The sequence below is a fragment of the Myotis lucifugus genome, unplaced genomic scaffold (genome assembly GCF_000147115.1).
Source record: "Myotis lucifugus unplaced genomic scaffold, Myoluc2.0 scaffold_329, whole genome shotgun sequence".
Taxonomy (NCBI): Eukaryota; Metazoa; Chordata; class Mammalia; order Chiroptera; family Vespertilionidae; genus Myotis; species Myotis lucifugus.
Genome location: NW_005871377.1, coordinates 246,034 through 266,952, shown reverse-complemented (window position 1 = coordinate 266,952; position 20,919 = coordinate 246,034). Strand labels below are relative to the sequence as shown.

Sequence of the window (20,919 nt, the reverse complement as noted above, 5' to 3'; positions counted from 1 at the left end):
GGGGGTTCCCAGGGGGAGGGGCTCTCTGGAGAAAAAGCTTCTGAGCCCAAGCAAGAAGTGGGCTGAGGGCTGTTTGCCCCCTTAGGACAAAATCTTTCCGCCTCTCTGAGCCTCTGATTCCTCACTGGTGAAACGGGGTGGTCATGCCCAGGCCACAAGGCTGTTGGGCAGGATTGTGGTGAGGCCTGTAAGTGGAGCGGCAGCTTGCCAGGCACGCGTAGGTGCCAGCGTGTGCTTCTCTCCCCGCCTTTCCAGGGCAGGACGGCCACGTGGGGAAGAAGGACTCTCAGAACGGGGATGTGCTGGGGGCAGGGTGATCCATGGCCCAAGAGGATGCTGGTCCTGGAGTGGTCCTGAAAATTGGGGCTGTCCTCAGAGGCTGGAGCCAGGGGTGGGGCTCTTTGAGGGGGCCACCCCCCCGGGCAGGGTAGGCAACTCCGAGGGTAGTTTCCCCCGCAGGGTGGCTGCTGGCTTGCACCTCCAATCTCCCTCTTGGTCTCTCCCACCCCACCTGCCGTTGTTTGCAGAAATACAATAATGACTGGTGGATCGGGAGACTGGTAAAGGAGGGCTGTGAGGTTGGCTTCATCCCTAGCCCCGTCAAGCTGGACAGCCTGCGTCTGCTGCAGGAACAGAAGCTGCGCCAGAACCGCCTCAGCTCCAGGTGTCTGGCGGGAAGGGGGGGGGGGGGGAATGGGACCTGCCAACCCCGGGAGAGGCCATTCAGCCAGGACCTGGCCTCAGGGTGGCCCTGAAGGCACAGAGCTGCCTGTGGTATCACCCGTGGGGTTGGAGAATCTTGGGGGCAGGGCAGCATGTGAGAGAATGAGATTCCCCCCCCCCCTCACAACCACCTCTTTAGCTCACAGTTCCATTTGCCTCTCTACCCACACAGCAAATCAGGTGACAACTCCAGCTCCAGCCTGGGAGACGTGGTGACGGGCACCCGCCGCCCCACACCCCCTGCCAGTGGTAAGAGCTGCTGCCGCCCCGGGGAGTCATGGGAGCTTCCGGGTGGGGTGGTCTCCCCACTGCCCTCCCCTTCCTTCCCCTGCAGTAGAGGGCACCCCATTCCTGAGTCCTCCACACACATCCAGGGGTCCCCTCTCCATGAAGAGTAGGGCACCCCACGAGCTGGGCCAGTCAGCACCCATCCTCTCATGTCTCTCCTCTCCCATTTCTTTGGTAGCTCCATTTCTCTGCCTGACCCCCCTCCCCCTCCCCCTATTCATTTCTCCCAGCCCTGTTCCATTCACCTCTTCTTCTTTCTTTTTCCCCCATCCCATCCCTGCGTTCTGTATTTGTGTCTCCCTGTCCATCTCACTCCTCCCCACCTCGCCGCCTCCCTCCTCCCTCTCTCTCCTGACTCTCCGGTCCAGGTAACGAAATGACTAACTTAGCATTTGAACTAGACCCCCTAGAGTTAGAGGACGAGGAGGCTGAGCTTGGAGAGCCCGGTGGCTCTGCCAAGACTAGTGTTAGCAGTGTCACCACCCCATCACCTCATGGCAAACGCATCTCCTTCTTCAAGAAGGTAATCCTTGCTGGGTTCTTGTGAGAGGGGAGGAGGTCAGGGCCCAGATCTTGGGGGTCAGGGGGGCTGGAATGGATTCAGATGTGGTAGCAGCCTGATTCTGCGAGGGATCGGGGCTTCCTGCTGAGGAGGCAGGAGGGGTGGGATGGCACAGAGGACAGGCGTGTCTATCTCCACACAAAACCCTACCCTGGCCCGCTCCACAGGAAGGGGTAGTTCTTGAAATCCAAGCACCCCTTCCCTTGGAAAGCTGCCCCCCTCCCCAACGAGGAGTAGAACCTGGTAGTAATGAAACCTGACCTTTCCCCTCACTGCCACTGTGATATCCCATGTTGCCCCCACCCCAGATGTGAAGGGGGCATGGAACGGTGACCCTTCTTTGCCCTTTTCGGACTCCATGGGTCTTAGGTGGGCATGTGGGGGTCTACTGGCTGCAGAGCAGGACAGTTAAGAGAATTCTTAAAATGGGCAGGTTGGCTGTACTGGGGCAAGAGGTGGGCACCAAATTAGGGGCTGTCAGCCTTCCCAGCTCTTCTCCAAGACCCAGAAAGAGGGTCTTGGTATGTCTGAATATTCTCAAGTCCCTCGGACTGACTGACAGTCCGGCTCCCAGCCCTGATCCAGGGCCACCTCTGGCTCCCCCTGGCATGGGGTCCCGTCCCCTCTCTCTGGCTCTGTCTGTCACTAACACGCATGCCCTGTTATCTCTCCTCGTCTGCCCGCTCTCCGTCCCTCTCTTGTCCTGGCTCCTTCCTTGCCCTCTGCCCCTGCCTGGGTGCCCTCCCTTCTCTCCCTCCTCCCCCTCTTGGCAATCTCTGGACCCAGCCAAACAGAAGCAGAAATCGGTGAGTATCACAGCTTTCTGTGTCCCCTGTCCCCACCCTTTGGGATGAGCTAGGGGGATCTTCTAACACCCATTCCCATATCTGCCCCATTTCCCTACCCTTCCTGGTTCTCCCTGCCATCCCTCCCCACCCTCACCCTGATCCCCACATCTGGGCTCTGGGACCAGCGGGAGGAACGGATGCATGGGGGAGCCTGGAGGCTGGGGGAGAGGGGCTCATGCCATCTCCACTGTGGGGTTTCCCCTCCCTGCCTCCCCTCCAGACAGAGCATGTGCCCCCCTATGACGTGGTGCCTTCCATGAGGCCCATCATCCTGGTGGGACCGTCGCTCAAGGGCTATGAGGTAGGAGCCCGTAGACGGGAGTGGACCCAGAGGGGCCCAGGCCCTCAGAGAGACTCCAGAGGTTCCGAAGGGCCCACGTTCCCGGGTATCTTCCCCAGAGGGCTACCGACCTTCAGAGAAATTCCCCAGAGGGGCCCCACCCACAGGGAGACCCACTCAGAGGGCCGAGTTCCTCCCCCCCCAAATCCCCAGAAGCGTCCTCGCAGAGGTACCACCTAGAAGAACCATTGGAATCTGAGAGCTCATTGGAGGCTCCTCAGACTCAGAAGACGCCTCCTTCCCCTAGGGTCCCATCCATTTCAGGAATTTAAGAAGAAAATGGCGTGGGAGGGTGCATCTATCCAGCAGCCCACCCTTGCTGAGTGGCTTTTTTAAACGCCTGACTTCTCCCCCACCCCACATCCCACCCTCAGGTTACAGACATGATGCAGAAGGCTTTGTTTGACTTCTTGAAGCATCGGTTTGATGGCAGGTAAGACCCCGGAGCTAGGTCCCCACTGCCACCGCAGTCCTCTCCTGCTGGGGATGGGCAGGAAGGCTTGAGTGATCATTCGGGACTCTCGGACTGAGGGATAGGAGGCAGGCCTAGAGCCTGTGGAGCAGGCAGGGCATTCTAGCCCGGCCTGAGCCCTCACTCCCTTTGCCCCATCCCCCAGGATCTCCATCACTCGGGTGACAGCGGACATTTCCCTGGCTAAGCGCTCAGTCCTCAACAACCCCAGCAAACACATCATCATTGAGCGCTCCAACACACGCTCCAGCCTGGGTGAGCCCCCCCGCTCCAACCCCCCCATCCCCTGCTTTCTGGGGCCAGACTTTCTGGGGCCAGACGTGGGAGGAGAGAGGGGGGCATCTCCAGAAGTGTTCTATCCACCGCTGCCTCCTGGGGGGCTCCCTTACGTTCCCCCTTCTCCATGACTCCATGTACCCCCAGCTGAGGTTCAGAGCGAGATCGAGCGAATCTTCGAGCTGGCCCGGACCCTTCAGTTGGTTGCTCTGGACGCCGACACCATCAACCACCCGGCCCAGCTCTCCAAGACCTCCCTGGCCCCCATCATTGTTTACATCAAGATCACCTCTCCCAAGGTGGGTGCAGAGGCCGGACCCGAGAGGGGACAGGAGCTCTCGGGAGTCCAGCTGCCCGTTTAAATCCCAGCTGCTGCTTCCTAATGATGCGGCTGAATCACCCAGCCTAACTTTCCTGCTCTGTAAAACTCCCTCACATGGATATTGTGAAGATCCAACCTAATGTGAATACTTAGTACTTAGCAAAGGTTCCGGTATAATGGACCTCATCATGTATTAGCGATTAATACTCTATAGATCTTAATATAAATGTTGTTATTAGGGTCCTGCAGGCCAGTCCCCTATCTCCGCTCTGGTTAACCTCCCACTCTTGATCCAGAACACTGGAATTCTGTGCGTGTTGTCCCAGGTGTCACCCAGCTACTTGACAGCTGGGAGGTCCTTCCTGCCTTTTGGTTTCAGCCCTTTTTGCTGCACTGTCCTCATGTGGACCTTGATGGAGATGAAATCCGTAGGATTTACGTCTTTGTCATATTGCAGCTCCATTAGTTTTCCCTCCTAGATGTTAATGGGGGAGGAACATGCAGGGCGAGTGTAGGTGAAGAAGTGGGGGTTTGAGACGCATGGAGGACAAGTGTAGGTGAAGGATTTGAAGTTAGAAGACAGCATGGGGTTCAAATCCGAGCTGTGGTTGGCTTATTAATTAGATTTTGTTGGGTTTTTGTTGTTGTTGTTGTTTTTTTAAAAATATATTTTTTTGATTTTTTACAGAGAGGAAGGGAGAGGGATAGAGAGTTAGAAACATCGATGAGAGAGAAACATCAATCAGCTGCCTCCTGCACACCTCCCACTGGGGATGTGCCCGCAACCAAGGCACATGCCCTTGACCAGAATCGAACCCGGGACCCTTGAGTCCGCAGGCCGACGCTCTATCCACTGAGCCAAACCGGTCAAGGCGGGGGTTTTTTTTTTGGTTGTTATTTTTTATTGAAATTGAGGCCGCTGACCTCCTTTTCTTCCCCTGTAGAATGGGGATTATAATCCCTCCCTGGTGTTAATTGTTGAGAGGGTTTGAGGTAATGACGTAAAGAGCCCAGAGTTTGCCCTAACTGGTTTGGCTCAGTGGATAGAGCGTTGGCCTGCGGACTGAAAGGTCCCAGGTTTGATTCCAGTACCTTGGTTGTGGGCACATCCCCAGAAGGGGGTATGCAGGAGGCAGCTGATCAATGTTTCTCTCTCATCTGTTTCTAACTCTCTATCCCTCTCCCTTCCTCTCCGTAAAAAATCAATAAAATATATTTAAAAATAATAATAATAAAAAAATAAATAAAGAGCCCAGAGTTCATGATGGCAACCAGGGGTGGTAACTGTTATTACCTCATGAGAGCACCCTGGGAGCTGAGCACCTGTTCCTTAAACTTTCTGAGTCCTAAATTTCTAATGAGCATAAAGGGGATGATGAATCTAAGTACTTCCTGGAGTCGTTGAAAGGATCCAATAAGATCGCAACAACACTTTGTGATCTAGAAAGTACCAGTAGGCCCATCCCCCATGGACGAGCAACTGACTGAAGTTAAAGATGGGGACTCTTTGAGAGTCCAGACTGCCTGGGTTTATGTCCCAGGGCTGCCACTTACCTGCTCTGTGCTCCTTTGGCAAGTCACCTGACATCTCTATGCCTCAGTGTCCTCATCTGTAAAATAGGGATCCTCAGGTAGTGATTGTGAAGATCAAATAAATGGATTAACCACGCAAAGTGGCTGGTACCTACTAAGCACTATATCTACTTTATTGTTTAAAAGATGTTTATTTGCAGAAGAGTTGCAAGAATAGCCCAAAGAACTCTCATCCTTTGAATGCCCTTCACTTGGATTTGCTAATTTTTTAACAGCTTTATTGGGATATAATTTACGTACCATTCAATTCAGCCATTGAAAGTGTGCAATTCAATTTTCTTCAGATTGACTAATTTTCAACATTTTGCCACATTTACTTTATCTTATGCATATATGTATGTATATATTATGTACACATAACGATTTGAGAGTAGGTTATAGGGATTGTATGCCTTTATCCCACCATGTATTTCTTAAGAACAAGGACATTAATCACAGTGTAATTGTCAGATTCAAGAAGTGTTATCTAGAATGCAGTCCATCTTCAGTTTTCACCAAAGCCATGTGTCCTGATTGCATTGCATCAAGAGACATATGACACTGGTTTGCTGCATCATTGGTGATGTTAGCTTTGATCATTTAGCAAAGGTTATGGGTTTGTTTCAGCTATTATTATTACGATTGAGTGAAAATGATAGTAGTGGCCACCTAATGGGATTAGTGTCGGGACTCAATGAATTGATCGTGTAAAAAGTACCAAATAGTGCCAGTACGCAGCAGGTGCCCCATAAAGCATGGCTGTTGTTAACATTAACATGGAGGGGAAGTTGGCCTCGACAATGAAGCTGTGAAGAAGGTTAGAGGAGAGGGGCTGTATGCCCTTCAGACAGCCACTGTGACGAGAACTTCTAGGACATGTTGGCATGAGAACCAGGAGAGGGCCTGGGCAGTGTGTAGGATGGATACAGAGCTGGTGAGGTGATTTCTAAAGAGGTGGCCAGGGCTGAGAGTCATCCAACATCCCCTCGCCCTGACACTGGCGCTCCACGCCAGCTTTAACCAGGGCCTGCCTCTCTGACTTGGTGCATTTCTGGGATTCCCTCTTCTCCCCCCAAACCAGGTACTTCAGAGGCTCATCAAGTCTCGAGGGAAGTCTCAGTCCAAACACCTCAATGTGCAAATAGCGGCCTCGGAGAAGCTGGCGCAGTGTCCGCCTGTGAGTGCTCAGACCCCGGGGCGGGGGGGCGGCATTTGGATTCTGGTTTCCTCTGGCCTGCATGGGAGACAGAGTGGCCAGGAACACTGGGTCCAGCGGTGCTGATGGACTTCTGGGAAGGAGTGCTGGGCAGGCAGTCACAGACTGGCTTCAAGCCCCAGAAGTACCACTTCTCTTTGGGGAGTCGAAGCCTTAAATCTAGAATGAGGGAGTTGGACTATGTGGGTACCAAGAGCCTTTGTGGTTCTGCCAGTGCCCATCTGAGAGCCCCCCTTCTCTTTCTGGACATCCGGAAGTCTCTTTTTAACTTTGCCCTTCAACCCCTTGACTCTCCGCCCACTGTGCCCAGGCCATACCCACAACCCCTAGGTCCTGCCTGGCTCATCCTAGCCCTCCCCCTAACCCCGCCTCCACAGGAAATGTTTGACATCATCCTGGATGAGAACCAATTGGAGGATGCCTGTGAGCACTTGGCCGAATACTTGGAAGCCTATTGGAAGGCCACACACCCGCCCAGCAGCACTCCACCTAACCCACTGCTGAACCGCACCATGGCTACTGCAGCCCTGGCTGCCAGCCCTGCCCCTGTCTCCAACCTCCAGGTACAGGTGCTCACCTCACTCAGGAGGAATCTCAGCTTCTGGGGTGGGCTGGAGGCCTCACAGCAGGCCGGGGCGGTGCCCCAGCTGCAGGAGCACGCCATGTAGGTACCCCCTCCTCCCACATCTCCCCTCCTGCCCAAGGCCGGGAATTGGAGAACAGGGATCATGGGGAAGGAAGGAAAGAGCTCTATTTTGTAAAAAAAATGTGGTGAGCAGCAGCTTCTGGTGTTTGTGGTTTGTTTATGGGATTGGGGCGGGCTGATGGTACTCCTTGGGCCTGGTGCCATAGGACTACATCCGCTGCCTTGGGGGCTTTTGGGTGTGAGGCCTGATTGGGGGCCCTTGTAAGTCAAGTGACTTGGAAGAAAACATGGAGAAGACTGGTAGAGTCGTTCGCTGGACTCCATGCCCATTTTAGACTCAAGAGTGGTCACAGCATTGTAGACCCAACAGAGCAGGGAATCCCACAACGCAGGGGCCTTTAAACCCAAAGCGACTGTCCCCTTCCCTAGAGCCCTAACCACAGGAGGCCCCTCAGAAGGGACCCAGAAAGTAGCATCTTCTGTGATTGATGCTGAACCTTCCATTCTTCTCCCAGTTAAACAGATTCCAGGAAAGGCCCTCCTGTGGGCGCCCTGCCCTGCCTCTCCCTCCTCCTGTGGGAGCCATGGCCCATCCCTGAGATCACATCATGACGTATTTGATTCTCCATTAGAGCCAGAAAAAAACATTCTAATCTAGACCATTGCTTTTCAAATTCGTTCACTGAGTCTTAATGTGGAAGCTCAGTAGAAGCCATCCTTGCTCTGCTCAGAGGGAGCTAGTGGCTTGGCCTCCACTTCACCTCCACGGGGACCCCTCCCACTCCACCCCGGATCTCAGGGGAACAGTTTGGAAACTGCTGCTCTCACCTCGATCCACCACAGAGAAACTGGGCCACAGGAAGGGGAGTCAGTTGCTTAGCATCACCCAACTTAAAGGGGCAGGACTAGGACCCAGGCCTCTGTGCACCCTCCCAGTGGCCTCTATGATGGACGTGGCCATCGGGTCATGTGGCATTTGATGCTGAGGACATGGGGCCACCTCATCATCTCCTGTGGGGTGGAGACCCATCAGCTTTTCCTATCCTGCTGCTTTGAAAGTCTCTGCTGGGGGCAGAGGAGGTATTCCATCATTCAACCTGGGTCAGGGAGTGTGGGGTTCTAGAACCCTCTGATGAGGGTCTGGTTTGGGCGGAAGGAGCTGGGGTTAGGGAGCTTGAGCTGAAATCCCCTGAGTGTATTTGGAAAACTGGAGCAATGACTAACCCAATCGACCACTAACGAGTGGCCATACTAATGAGCTGCTAATGATGATTTACCCCAAAACAGCATTAGTGACGTGTGTTGAGGAAGCGATGACTAATCGTTCATGGGGTCTGTGTCATGGGAGCCGGGAGAGTTCAGGCCTCCTCAGCCCTGGGAAAGTGGGGCGCCCCCTTCCGTCCTAACAAAGGAGCAAATGCCCTGAGGTCCGGGCTTTAGAGTCCTTGGCCGGGCTCCATCCCCTAGAGCGAGCCCCCTCCTCCCTCAGCCAGGCTGGTGCCGCGGTGCCAACACTAACCTGCATTGCCTTGTTGTGTTTCTCTCACCCCTGCCCGGTCTGCATGGTGTGTGCCGTCTGTCTGCTAACCAGGGACCCTACCTTGCTTCTGGGGACCAGTCGCTGGACCGGGCCACCGGGGAGCATGCCAGCGTGCACGAGTACCCGGGGGAGCTGGGCCAGCCCCCAGGCCTTTACCCGAGCAGCCACCCACCAGGCCGGGTGGGCACCGTGCGGGCACTGTCCCGCCAAGACACGTTTGATGCCAACGCCTCTGGCAACCGAAATTCTACCTACACCGAGCCGGGAGACTCGTGCGTGGACATGGAGACTGACCCCTCCGAGGGGCCAGGGCTCGGAGACCCCGCTGGGGCCGGTACCCCACCCGCCCGGCAGGGATCCTGGGAGGATGAAGAAAACGACTATGAAGAGGAGCTGACTGACAACCGGAATCGAGGCCGCAATAAGGCCCGCTACTGCGCGGAGGGCGGGGCGCCCGTGCTGGGGCGCAACAAGAACGAGCTGGAGGGCTGGGGGCGGGGTGTGTACATCCGCTGAGAGGCCGGGCCACACTGGGAGGAAGGACTCTGAGCCCAGGGGAGGGGAGGTGCAGCCCGCTCACCGCCGGGGTGTATCTGACCTCCAGGGGGCGCTTCTCTTTCAGATGCCTTTGCTCAGTGTTGGTTTTTTCTTAGTGGTAGCATCCCAGCTCCTGGGAGTCCCTTCCGCTCCAGCTGTAGGTCTTTATCTCCCTGCGGCAGGTGGATGGGGGGTGCCCACCTGTCTGCAGTGTCTCCTTTTCCCCTCCTCGGGGGTCTCTCTCCCAGAGAAAAGGTGCACTTCCTTAGCTCCTTCTACTTGGGACTCTCCATGGGTGGCCCTTTCCCACCTGGAGTAGTTGGGAAGGGTAGGGGGTTTTTCCTGGAGAGAGAGGCCACAGGCTTTTCCATGAGGGTTCTCTTCCCAAACTCCAGGCCCAGGGTCCCTCCTCATGCCCAACCCTCCCCACCCCTCTCCCCCCAGCTTTCTGGCAGCCTCGTCTGGTAGGAGGAAGCTCTGGTAGGAGGAAGCCCCTTGGGGAGGTGTCTGGGTAGAAACTGATGGGCATCAGCTGTAGTGCCATCTGCCCACCCAGGACCTAACCCTGAGGAGTGGGCAATCGGAGACGCTCCCACCCCCACCCCCCCTCCATGTCTCAGCCTTTACCTGCCCCAGGAATGAGCTTTGCCTACAATATCCCTTGCCTGCTGCCATCAGAAGAGGGGCCCTCCACGTCCCTGTGTGACTGGGTGTGGAGCCCATGGAACACTGGTCCGCCTCATTTTGAAACCAAAAATTGCTCCTTCATTCCCACCCCAAAACCCCAGGAGAGAGGCCCTTGGGGTTGGTGCCCAAGAAATGATCCCTGCCCCAGGGGTGGCCTCGGGACCACGGATCTCCCCTGGGGGGCTTGGCTGCTGCTGCTGCTGCTGCTCTGTATTTGCCTCTTGTTCTTTACCCACGTCCACTCCACTCCCCCCAGGAGAGGCCTTCCTATCCCCCTCTGACCTGAGTGTCCCTCGACCTAGCATCCCCTTAGCCCAGCAGCCCTGCCCTCCCCAGCATCCCAGCTGGGCCAGAGAGAGCCGATTGTGCCAACGAGGACTGGGCCCTGCCCGGCTGCCCACCTCAGGGATGGGCACCTCATGCCTGTCTCGCCACCTCCTGTGCCAATGTTGTCCCACCCCCCACCTGGGGGTGGGGTGCAGCTTCCACTTACTGGTTAGAAGAGACCACTGCCCAACCTTTCCCCCTCCTGTCTGGTATCATGTGCCTCCATCTGTCCGTCTGTTCGTCTTTACTCCCCTAGGAGTATTTTGCCACATATAAAACCACCATCCTGTCCTTTGCGGCAGCCTCCCAAGCCTGCTTTGTTCCCACAGGGGGGTGGGAGCGGGCGTGCAGGAGGAAGCTGTGCCTGGAGTTGTTTACGCCACAGGAGATGAGGGTGATTTGTGACTCTCTGATGCATTACATTCAGACCTGACTGAGCGGTGTAGCCCGGCTCAGTCCCCACTCAGCGCCAAACTCCGCAGCGAACCCCTCTCCCCTTAAGCAGAGCCAGGGAAAATGGGAAGCTGAGGTGGAGAAATGGGGTGTCCTGGGTGTCCTACAGTGGGTGAGATCCAGACCCACTGGCACAATGTTAAAGGCGTGTGCTTGTTCTGCTCCTCTGGCCTCAACTGCTCCCCAGCGCCTCAGGAGAGGGAGGGACTGAGTCTCGGGCTTTCTCCCCCAAAACCCCCACAACTACCCCCTACCCAGCCCCTGCTAACCAGCCTTGGGGGAGGGGCAGAGAGAATGGGGATTTCCCCAGTCCCAGCTTCAGAGAAAGATGGTCAGCAGGTGGCTGCCAGTTCCTGCCCTCAGCAGCTGGCAGGATGCGGGCTTCTGAAGGTTGTTACTGCTGTTGTCTCTCGGAGCACCTGGTTCTTGATTCTGGGGTGGTGCTGGACCTGAAGGATGAGCTCCTGGGTCTTTAACCTGAGTGCTCCTCTATTCTGTGTGCAGTTGTGTGTGTGTGTAGAGAGGGCAACAGACATCCAGACCTCCCTGGAAGAGGGGTCAGCAGACCCAAGGGGAGAGGAACTGGGCAGGCCCGCAGGTCAAGTGGCGGGCCCACCCACGGCCCTCAAGCGCTGCTGGGATTGGAGTCCGGTCTCTGCCTCCCAGTGTAGGGCTCTTTGCACTGCCTTTCAGTGCAATCCATTCCCATGTTTAACCACTGAACAAACGTTTGCTGAGCACCTACTATGTACCAGGCACAAGTCTAAATGGGAGCCACAGGTGATTCAGGACAGCACAGTGAGCTGTCTGATGGGGGGAGCACTGGGTTCTGGGGGAACCTGGGACAGGGGTCAGGGCTTGAGTCCCCTAAATCTGAGGAGACCAGGAGTAACTTCCTGAAGGAAGTAAGGCTTGAGCAGAGGCTGGCAGCAGAGGAGTGGGGGAGTGTTGAAGGCAAAGGAGACAGGTGACATACAGGATGTGTTCTTGGACTTCACTAGCAAAGCATGCTCGCACGGTGTGGTCAGAGAAGGGTCAGCAGGAGCAGGTCCCCGTGGATCTTGAGTCACGTTAAGGAGTTTGGGCTCTGTCCTGAGCTGGTGTGCAGAAATCGAAGGACTGCACGCAGCTATAGCAAGATTGCCTTGGTTGCAGTTTGGAGCAGACGGGAAGGTCTAGCCTGGAAACCTGCAGTACTCCACGTGAGGAATGAGAAGGGCCTGCACTAGACCTCAGCAGTGGAGTGGGAAAGGAGGCTGTGGCTGTCAGAGACGTCGAACAGAATGGAGAGCTGTTGAGGAGCAACTGGAGATGGTCGCTGAGAGAGAGGGAGGTGTCTAGGGTGACTGTGGGTTATAGAGAGAAAGCAAGTTAGAGGCAGAAACGATACCTAGCTTTGGACAAGGTGGGTTTATGGTGCTGTAGGAGGACAGCCCAGGGGAGAAGAGAAGAAGACAGCCGAGTGCTCGGCAGAGAGCTCCATCCTGCGTGGAGCCTGATATTTTTGTACCGAGGGCGGGATTATTAACTACCATTTACAGATAAAGCTCAGAGAGATCCAGCAGCTTGTCCATAGTTACACGGCACTGGAGCAAGAACTTGGGCTCAGATGTTTGGGTTTCAAGTTCTGTGGTGTCCATGACCCCCAAGTCTAGGGCTAACTCCCCTGCCCCAGGATGGCCCAGCTTCTGGGAGCGGAGCGGGGGAGGGAGGAGGAAACAGGTATCTGGAGATGTGTCTCTTCCCCATGTGCCTTCTGCCTGAAATTGCATTTGCCCAGAACATACAGGCAGGGGCATCTCTAGGTGGCTTGGAGATATTGGGAGGCGAGAGAGAGAGAGAGAGAGAGAGAGAGAGAGAGAGAGAGAGACTTGTCTCTTGGTAACCACAAGCCCTCAACTGACACAGTCAGCACGGGACGTCAACAACCATGAAGCTGGCTGTGATGAGGCCCAGAGAGGCTGGTTCTGCTACCACAGCCACCTCAGGGGTTCAGGAACTGAGGCATTGGGGATCTCCCCCGCCCCCCACATACACACACCTGACTGGCTGCTTCTGTCTGCAATATGTTCTGCACCAGAGCGAGCCTCAGTCCTAGGTGTGGCTGAAGGTTTCCACCAATCAAGAATGAAATGAGCTGAGCAGGGCCACGACGGCCCAGAAGCGAGGGGGTGTTCCGGTCCAACACTCTAGAGCGAAAGCCTGACTTAGCTCCCGTGATCACACCCTCAGAGAAGAGTGCCTTGGCTCCCTTCTAAATCGGGCCTTCCCATCTACGGCCTCCCAGGGTTGGTTGGTGGTTTGTTTTTGTGGGTTTGTTTTTGGTATGTGTATTTGTCTCCCCACTAGACAGTAAGCTTCCTAAGACCCAGACTGGGTCTGTTTTGTCTACTTGGCATGTTTCCTACCTCCTGACTCATATTCGTCAAATGAATGAAAAGTGAATGAAATGCCCCTAAGATCCAGCTCTGGGCCTCAAGGAAGGCTGGGCTCTGGTCTGTTTACTGAATGTGCTCCAGCTGGCCGAATGTCACTTTCAATTCTGCAAGTGGTGGTGGTGGCGGAGGAGGCAGGGTACACTAACAGGTCCCCCCCACCCCCAGGAAACAGATGGTGAGAATGCTTAACACATTGCTGCTTCCCTCAGCACCTCCTGTGCCCTCACCCTCCTATGCCCTCACCCCCCTGCACCCAGCCGCAGCCCCAGCTCCTTTTTGTAGGGCCGAAATGAAATCAGCCAGATGGGCTCTCCGTTAGCCAATTCTTCCTTCTCACTCTGCTAGGAATCTGGGGGGTGGGGGGTGGGGTGAATGAAAATTCTGTATTAATTGAATTCTTTTCTCTCTTCTCTTCACAAACTTCCCTGTCTTCCTCCATGCTCTTCAACTTGTACTCACACTTTCTTTTGTTTAATACTCCAAAACCATTTCTCAGGTTGTAGCTTAACTCACTGTACTTCAATCCAATAGCAACACATTCCTACTGTGGGCCGGGCACTGGACCAGGTGGGGGGCACACAGGTGAACAAGACACGAACCCCGCCCGCTAGGAATCACAGATGGTTGGAAGAAACAGGCATGTCAGTCCAGTCCGCAGTCTCAGTGTGGAGAGAAGCCCCATATGGCTGGAGAACCAGGCCGGAGCTTGGCAAGTAGGTGGCTTTTATGGCAGGCAGCCAATGGGATGGGGCTCAGGAACCCTCCTTTCTGAAAAAGGGAAAGGCGTTCAAGTGGAGGAAATGCAGAGGTAAAAGCACAGTTGGAAAGAGCTGTGCCTGTGTGAGCAAGGACCGTTGGAGGCAAACATGGGAGATACGCTGCAAAGGCAGATGGGGGCTATTCATAGAGGTTCCTGAATTTCAGGTGAGGAGACTGATCTGAATCCAGTGGGCACTAGGGAACCATTGAAGGTTTATGAGCTGTGGAGTAACAGACTGGGAAGGTTAACAGGACTGAGGGCTGTGAGGAGATGCCTGGGAAGGGGAGACAGAGGCAGGGAGACCCTTAGAGCAGAGGGGTGGGAGGAGCCAAGTGCCCTGGGTGATGGCTGGTGTCTCCTAACTGCCCTGCAGCCTACTGTTGGTTTGCCTTCCCCACTTCTCTTTTTGTTTTCTGGTTTTCCCCAGTTTAAGCAAGAAGGAAATTCACAAACATCAACAAGCGGCTCCCCCTTCCTGTTCCTCCTCTGCCGTGTCTTAGTATCTGGAATCCCTCTGTAGGGTTTGTGGCTGAGAGATGTCTTTTTTTTTGCTCCATCCCTGTCTTCGGATGCCTACCCTCTGGGTTCAGGGAGCTGTGCCTGAGCAGTCGGGTTGTCAGTAAATCATAGAAGTTGCCTGTCACCCAAGGGACCTGCAAAAGGAGGGAGACCCTAGGGAACTACAAGACCCACACAAGTGAACAGCTAGAGATCTGTTGAGGGTCAAAATACTCTCCCAGCTCAGAGAGAGGGGATCAGTGAGCCCTGTCTCCCCCACACAGCTAGTAGGTGGAGAAGGTGGGTGGCCAAGGGTTTTGCTTTAGCCTCATGATCCAGACATGGCCTTGGAGAAGGAAGAGCTGGGACACGGTCATGGAACACGGTCTGAGTCTCCTGGATTGGCAGTGGGGGAGCAGTCCACCCAGAGAACTCTGGGATTTTCTCAGGAGGATGGGGAGGATGTGGAGTCTGGGCTCCACTTTCCTTGCACCTCCAGGGCTCTGGACAGTAGTTTGTTGTCAACCTGACGTCCATAGCATCCCTGAGGGCTCAGCGTTTCAGGGAATTCCCAGGCCCTGCAGGAGACTCAGGAGGCTCCCGTGACCTCATAGACCCCGTCTGGCCCTCCCCCGGGGGCGGGGCTCCAAGCGCCCGGGCTCAACCCCGGCCCCCCCGAGGGCCACTGAGTCCTGCACCTGCTCGGCCCCGGACGCGCCATGGGACAACTGATGGCCAAATTGATGGGCATCTTCGGGAAACAGGGTAAGGGGCGCCCAGGGCATCCAAGTGATCGCTTTGATCCGGCTCCCACCAGGTCTCCTGGGATTGGGATGCGCTGGGTAACCTAGGACCGGGAGGGTCCTGCACGGGCGCCCCGAGCCCGACGCGCAGGCTCCCCTGCCCCTTCCCTGCCGGCTCCTCGCGGGTCGCGGGTTTCGGTGCGCCCCGGGGCACAGGCTGGGCGAGCTACATCCTCGGGGTAAAAGCCGCCGCCGCCGGCTTCTTGCGATCGTGACTTCGCGCTCGGTTCTTTCCCCGACCCCTCCGGGTCTTGACAAGCCCTGAGCTCCCCGGACCCTTCAGACAATCCCTTTTCTGGAATTGTGGAGCGAGGGAGGTGGGGCTGGTGTGCGGGGCCGTGGGAAAGAAACCTGTCCTGTTGGTCCCCCCCCCCTTTTTGGGGGGTGAGTGGGAGATGGGGGTGGGGGAGCAGAAGTGGTACCGTGGGGAAGTCCCCCAGCCTCCTGGGGACACTTGTCTCCTTCGTGGGCGGTCTGGTGGGTCCCACAGTCCCTTGGTCATCGCGTTGGGCCCTGACCCTGCCCTCCCCTCGGATGCCTGCAGAGCACAAGGTTATCATCGTGGGCCTGGACAACGCAGGAAAGTCCACCATCCTCTACCAGTTGTAAGTGACTCCCGGGGTGGGGGGCGGGGCTTGTGCTTTTCCACCAGACTGACAAACACGTGGGCCAATCACCGGAGCTCTTCCCTGGGTTCCCGGGAGGAGTGACTTGGAGAACGCTAGTGGGACCTTCCTGGGATAGTGGCCCCTCACTCAGTTCAGTGGCCCCTCGACCTGGCATTCGAATGCTGCTCGGCATGGGCAACCCCACTGCGCCCCGCCATCTGCCCCCGGCCCCTGCCAAGCTCGGCTACAGGCTGAGGCTGGTGGGCAGGCAGGTTCCTCCCGCCTCCCTGCTCTTCTCTACCCCCTAGCGGCGGGTCCCCTCTTTTCAACTCCTGCGCTCCCTCCACCTTTGCATCTTTGCCTTCCTTCTGCCAACCCTAAGGGAGGGCCAGCTTTGGGTCCGCTGGGCTCCGTGGCCCCTGGTCCGGCAGAGTCCGGCACATGTGCTGAGTAATAACCCATCGGAGTTTCCCCCGAAATTCACTCCCCGGATGGTATCTCTCCTGTTCTGGAGCCTCCAGAGTGTTTACTTAGGACAGATTTTCTCCCCTGAAAAAGTGACACATAGAAATGGTTTCTAAAAATGAGAAGAAAAGAAAAATCCTAACAGCACAGGAGTATACAGTGAAAAGGACGTTTCTCTCTCACCTCTGACTCCAAGAGCACAGGGAGTGACTTCCCAGATCTCCCGGAGGAATCCCTTGCAGGTGAAAGGGTGTGTGTTTTCTGTCACTGTAGCCAGAGCACCTTTCGGATGGCCCTCACGAGTGTCTGTCTCGTTTGTCTAATCTCTCGCTACTCAAAGTGTGGCCCACAGACCAGCAGCGGTGGAGCATCTGGAAGCTTGTTAGAAGTGCAAAGCGCTGGGCCCCAGCCCAGACCCACTGGATCAGAATCTGCATTTTAACAAGGCTCCCAGGTGATTCAGCTGCATATCAAAGTTTGGGGAGACTGTTCGATTAAGTCTCCCCTCTCTGGGGTCCAAGCCAGGGCAGGACTTGGTCTCACTCCTGCTCAGCAGAGGCTCGGTCAACCTGGGCTGATTTCTTCGGAACTAGATTCAGCCTGACTTAGGAGCAGAGGGGTCGGAGGTGAGAGCTGTGAGTGAGCTGGGCTGAGCTCTTGGTACCCTCTCCTACCCCCCCAGCCTGATGAATGAGGTGGTCCACACATGTCCCACCATCGGCAGCAACGTGGAGGAGGTTGTTCTGCGAAAGACCCACTTTCTCATGTGGGACATAGGGGGCCAAGAGGCTCTGCGCTCCACCTGGAACACATACTTCTCCAACACGGAGGTGAGGTGGGCCCGGGGCTGGAGGGGCTGTGTGCTGTGTGACATTAGTCAGTGACTTAACCTCTCTGAGCCTCGGTCCCCCCACTGAGTTGTTGTGAAAATTGAATAATACAACAATAGCTAATGCATGCCTGTCAAATACTTACACAGCACAGTGCCTGTGGGCATGTTTGAATACTTCCTAGCAGCTTTGTCTGCTGGCTGGCACTTTTCCGTTTGATGCACTGGATGGGGTAGACCCTTGTCTCCGGGGGTTTCACTTACTCACTCTGGAAGCAGTAGAATCCAGTGGTTTCACTCCTGGAACGAGAAAGCCGAGTTTAAATTCCAGCACTCCACTCACCAGGTGTGTGGCTGAGGGCAGGATATGTCACCTTGCTGCACCTCAGTCTCCTCATCTGTAGATGGGGATAATAATACAGTTGACCCTTGAACTTTGAAAAACTTTGGGTTTGAACAACATGGGTCCACTTATCTGTGAATTTTTTCAATATATAGACAGCCAGCCTTCTGCGTTCCTGGGAATGGCACTGTGGTTGAGAGTCCGTTGTTCTATGCCATTTTCTAGAAGGGACTTGAGCATCCGTAGATTTTGGTATGCACAGGGGCCCTGAAACCAGTCCCCTGCAGATACCGAGGACTGAAGTTTTGGGGAGTCCAAAGTTATATGTGGATTTTCAACTGTGTGGGAGTTGGTTGCCCCCATTCCTCGCATTGTTCAAGGGTCAACTTCAGTGTCAGTTCCAAAGGGCTGTGGTGAGGCCTAAATGGACTCATGAATGCCCAGGGCATAGCCTCTGGCAGGAAATCTGAGGTCATGCTGTATATTCCAGGTGTCTGGTTGGAAAGGGGAATTAAAATGAGACTAGAACAAAAACAAATAAATGTAAGACAAAAAAAATGGAACTAGGGCAGTGAGATCTTGAGACTGGAGAGTTTGTTTTCTGTGGGACTCGCATCAGGGTAGTGCAGAGGCCAGCGGGGAGCACAGCTGGGCAGAGGGCACCTTCACCAAAGGGAAAGCCCACCACTCATGGTCCCCCTCTGCTGGCCAGTTCATCGTCCTTGTGATTGACAGCACGGACCGGGACCGGCTGCTGACTACTCGAGAGGAGCTGTATAAGATGCTGGCCCACGAGGTAAGCCCCCTGCGGCTCCCTGTGTCACCTCAGCTTACTCATGTGGCCTCTGAGCTTCATTCCTGTGACTTGGTCTCTGAGAGCCTCTAGCTCAGCAGCTGGGGCAGGGCTAGTTTATCTCAGATGAAGGGCGATAATGCCTGCAGCACAGTTGACCACAGAAGCCAAAGTTGCTGGTTCAGGTTCTGAAACCATGTCCCACTCACGGTGGGACCCCAGGCAAGCCACTTTGCCTCTCTAATTCTGTTCACCCAATTATAAATTAGGGAGAATCATCCGCTTCCTGTGTCATGGGACTGTTAGGGACTCTATGAGCTGGCTTGGAGGCATCTGTGAGCTGTCAGTGTCATTTGCTGGGGTTGCTATGTTGGGACAGGCCCCCATGCCCACCCCACTTGGGCTTGGGCTTCTCTTGCTGGGGCAGCAGGGGAGCCAGGGGACACTCAAGGGCCACTGGGGAGGGAGGCTGGGCCCTGGAAGGCTGACGGGCTGGGCTCCTCTGTCCACAGGCTCTGCGAGATGCTTCTGTCCTGATCTTTGCCAATAAGCAGGATCTGAAGGACTCCATGACCACCGTGGAGATCTCCCAATTCCTCACCCTGAGTGCCATCAAAGACCACCCATGGCACATACAGGGCTGCTGTGCCCTCACCGGGGAAGGGTTAGTGGCCATCCCACCTGGACCTCCTGGGACTGGTACCAATGAATGACTGACCATCAGAATATCCTTCCCACAGCTGAGATGCTGTGGGTGAGCCGTGAGCAAGAGAGCCCCTGCTCTCAGGAGCTTGTTCTAGTGGGGGGAGAGGCGACAGTCCACCCCCCGCCCCCCACGTTTTAGGTGCTCACAAGTGCTATGAAGAACGTGAACTTGGACCACAGTGACAGAGGGGTGGGGATGGGTCTGGTTTAGCTCTGGTGGCGAGGGGCAGCCTCTACTAAATGTCTTTTGAGCTGAGATCTGAATGAAGAGGAGAGAGCCATGGGAAGACCTGGGACAAGCCTTCGAGGCAGAAATCACGACTCTTTTTGACCGTGGGTTTCCTCACCTCTAAAGAGGAGGGTGATTAAATCTACTTCCTCCCAGAGTTTCTGTAGAGAGTAAATGATACCGCTCATTCACGTGTATTAAGCACCTACTTGCGCCAGGCACTGTTCTAGGCCCCTGGAGAAACACCGGTAAACAAAACAGACCAAAATACCTGCCCTCCTGGAGCTTACGTTCCCGTGGGGGTGGGGGGAGGAAACAGACAATAAAAATAAAAATATATGTATTAAGTTAAAAAGTGCTAAGTGCTTAGGGGAAGTCAGGTAGGAAAGAAGATTGGAAGTACATGGAGGTGGGGGGATGTTGCAACCTTAGATAAGCTATCTGGGGAGGGGCTGCTGAGAAGGGAGCTGCTGAGCAAACACCTGAAGGATGTGAAGGTGCTAGGTCACGGTCACGGTCACGGTCATGCAGAAAGGGCCCATATCAGGTCTGGAGAGAGCCCTTCCCTTTTCCTTCTCAGGTGGAATCACAGAGGCCAAGGACCTAGATGGCTGATTAAAGAAGGGGAGGCTTTGGTCAGGCCAGCCAAGGAGCCACACATTTCCCGTGGTCTCTTGCTACCTCCTGGGTCAAGAGGACCCCCTCGCGCCCCCCCCCCCCCAGTCAGTTCAATTCAACCAGCATTTCCTAAGTACCCCCATGTGCCATGCACTGTGCCAGGTGATAAAGTCATGACCAAGACCACCCTATCCCCCCCACCTTTCATTCTGGTGTTGCTAACAGTCTAATGGGAGAACTTGCTTATGGGGGTCTCTTCCCAGGCCTTTGAAGTCACCCTGGCCCTGCCTCCTTCGATGGAGCGGGTGGGAAGGGGGCGCTAGAGATTTGCCCAAAGACATTGCTAAGGTAGGTCTCCAGGCCCCTTCCTTAGAGAAGTCCCGCTGATTCCCAGACTTCCAGAGGCCTCTGTACAGCTCCTTCCTAACCTTTATTACAGTATGTAGTGATGGAATTATTTGGGTGATCATTTGTTTAATATCCACCTCCTCTGTAGGATGTAAGCCCCAGAGGGCGTGTCTGTTTTTTCACCGGTAACCACAGTGCCTAGCACAGTAGCTGGTGCATAGTACATACTCAGTCTGTTTATATTATTATTTTGTGTGTGTGTGTGTGTGTGTGTGTTTTTGTTTATATTATTGACTGAAAGATCGCTGTAACGTCAGTTGCCACATTCAGTTGGCTTTGGGCAGGGGCTGGGGGCTTGAGGGCCATCATCCTCATGGGATATACTGATCTTGCTCTGTCCCTCCCGTCCTGCAGGCTGCTTGCTGGGCTCCAGTGGATGCAGTCTCGGGCCACTGCCAACTGATGTCCCAGTCGGAGGCCAACCGGGAACTTCGGGGTTTAGCATGGACTACTCGGGTGGAAAACCCAAGTGACTATTTATTACTTTTCTACGATTCTCTGGTGGGAGCAGGGGCAGCTACGGACAGGGAGAAGCCGCTGCCCACCTAACTCCCCACAGAGGAGCTAGACTGTACACTCTGAATTGCCGCAGACAGGACAGCAGGTAAAGCTG

The 20,919-nt window shown here is 55.2% G+C and overlaps 2 protein-coding genes across 8 annotated transcripts; both read left to right on the top strand.

Annotated features, from left to right (window-relative positions):
- Window positions 1–587: 587 nt before the first annotated feature.
- Window positions 588–10,652, top strand: CACNB1 (calcium voltage-gated channel auxiliary subunit beta 1). 7 transcript variants are annotated; one of them, XM_023764373.1, is made up of 10 exons: window positions 588–664; window positions 896–903; window positions 2,360–2,379; window positions 2,642–2,722; window positions 3,136–3,194; window positions 3,379–3,488; window positions 3,657–3,808; window positions 6,485–6,580; window positions 6,997–7,182; window positions 8,857–10,652. In XM_023764373.1, exons 4-10 carry the CDS (start codon window positions 2,678–2,680, stop codon window positions 9,319–9,321), a joined length of 1,113 nt encoding a protein of 370 aa, XP_023620141.1. In that variant the 5' UTR covers window positions 588–664; window positions 896–903; window positions 2,360–2,379; window positions 2,642–2,677; the 3' UTR covers window positions 9,322–10,652. The 7 variants fall into 7 exon arrangements, with proteins under 7 accessions (XP_023620141.1, XP_023620142.1, XP_023620138.1 ...); XM_023764370.1 differs by lacking the exon at window positions 2,360–2,379 and adding an exon at window positions 1,242–1,534 and having other exon boundaries at window positions 647–664; window positions 896–972; XM_023764369.1 differs by lacking the exon at window positions 2,360–2,379 and adding an exon at window positions 1,190–1,534 and having other exon boundaries at window positions 648–664; window positions 896–972.
- Window positions 10,653–13,644: 2,992 nt separating this feature from the next.
- On the top strand, window positions 13,645–20,894 carry ARL5C (ADP ribosylation factor like GTPase 5C). The gene is made up of 6 exons (XM_006100767.3): window positions 13,645–15,270; window positions 15,853–15,913; window positions 17,064–17,211; window positions 18,266–18,349; window positions 18,859–19,010; window positions 20,661–20,894. Exons 1-6 carry the CDS (start codon window positions 15,225–15,227, stop codon window positions 20,707–20,709), a joined length of 540 nt encoding a protein of 179 aa, XP_006100829.1. The 5' UTR covers window positions 13,645–15,224; the 3' UTR covers window positions 20,710–20,894.
- Window positions 20,895–20,919: the final 25 nt, after the last annotated feature.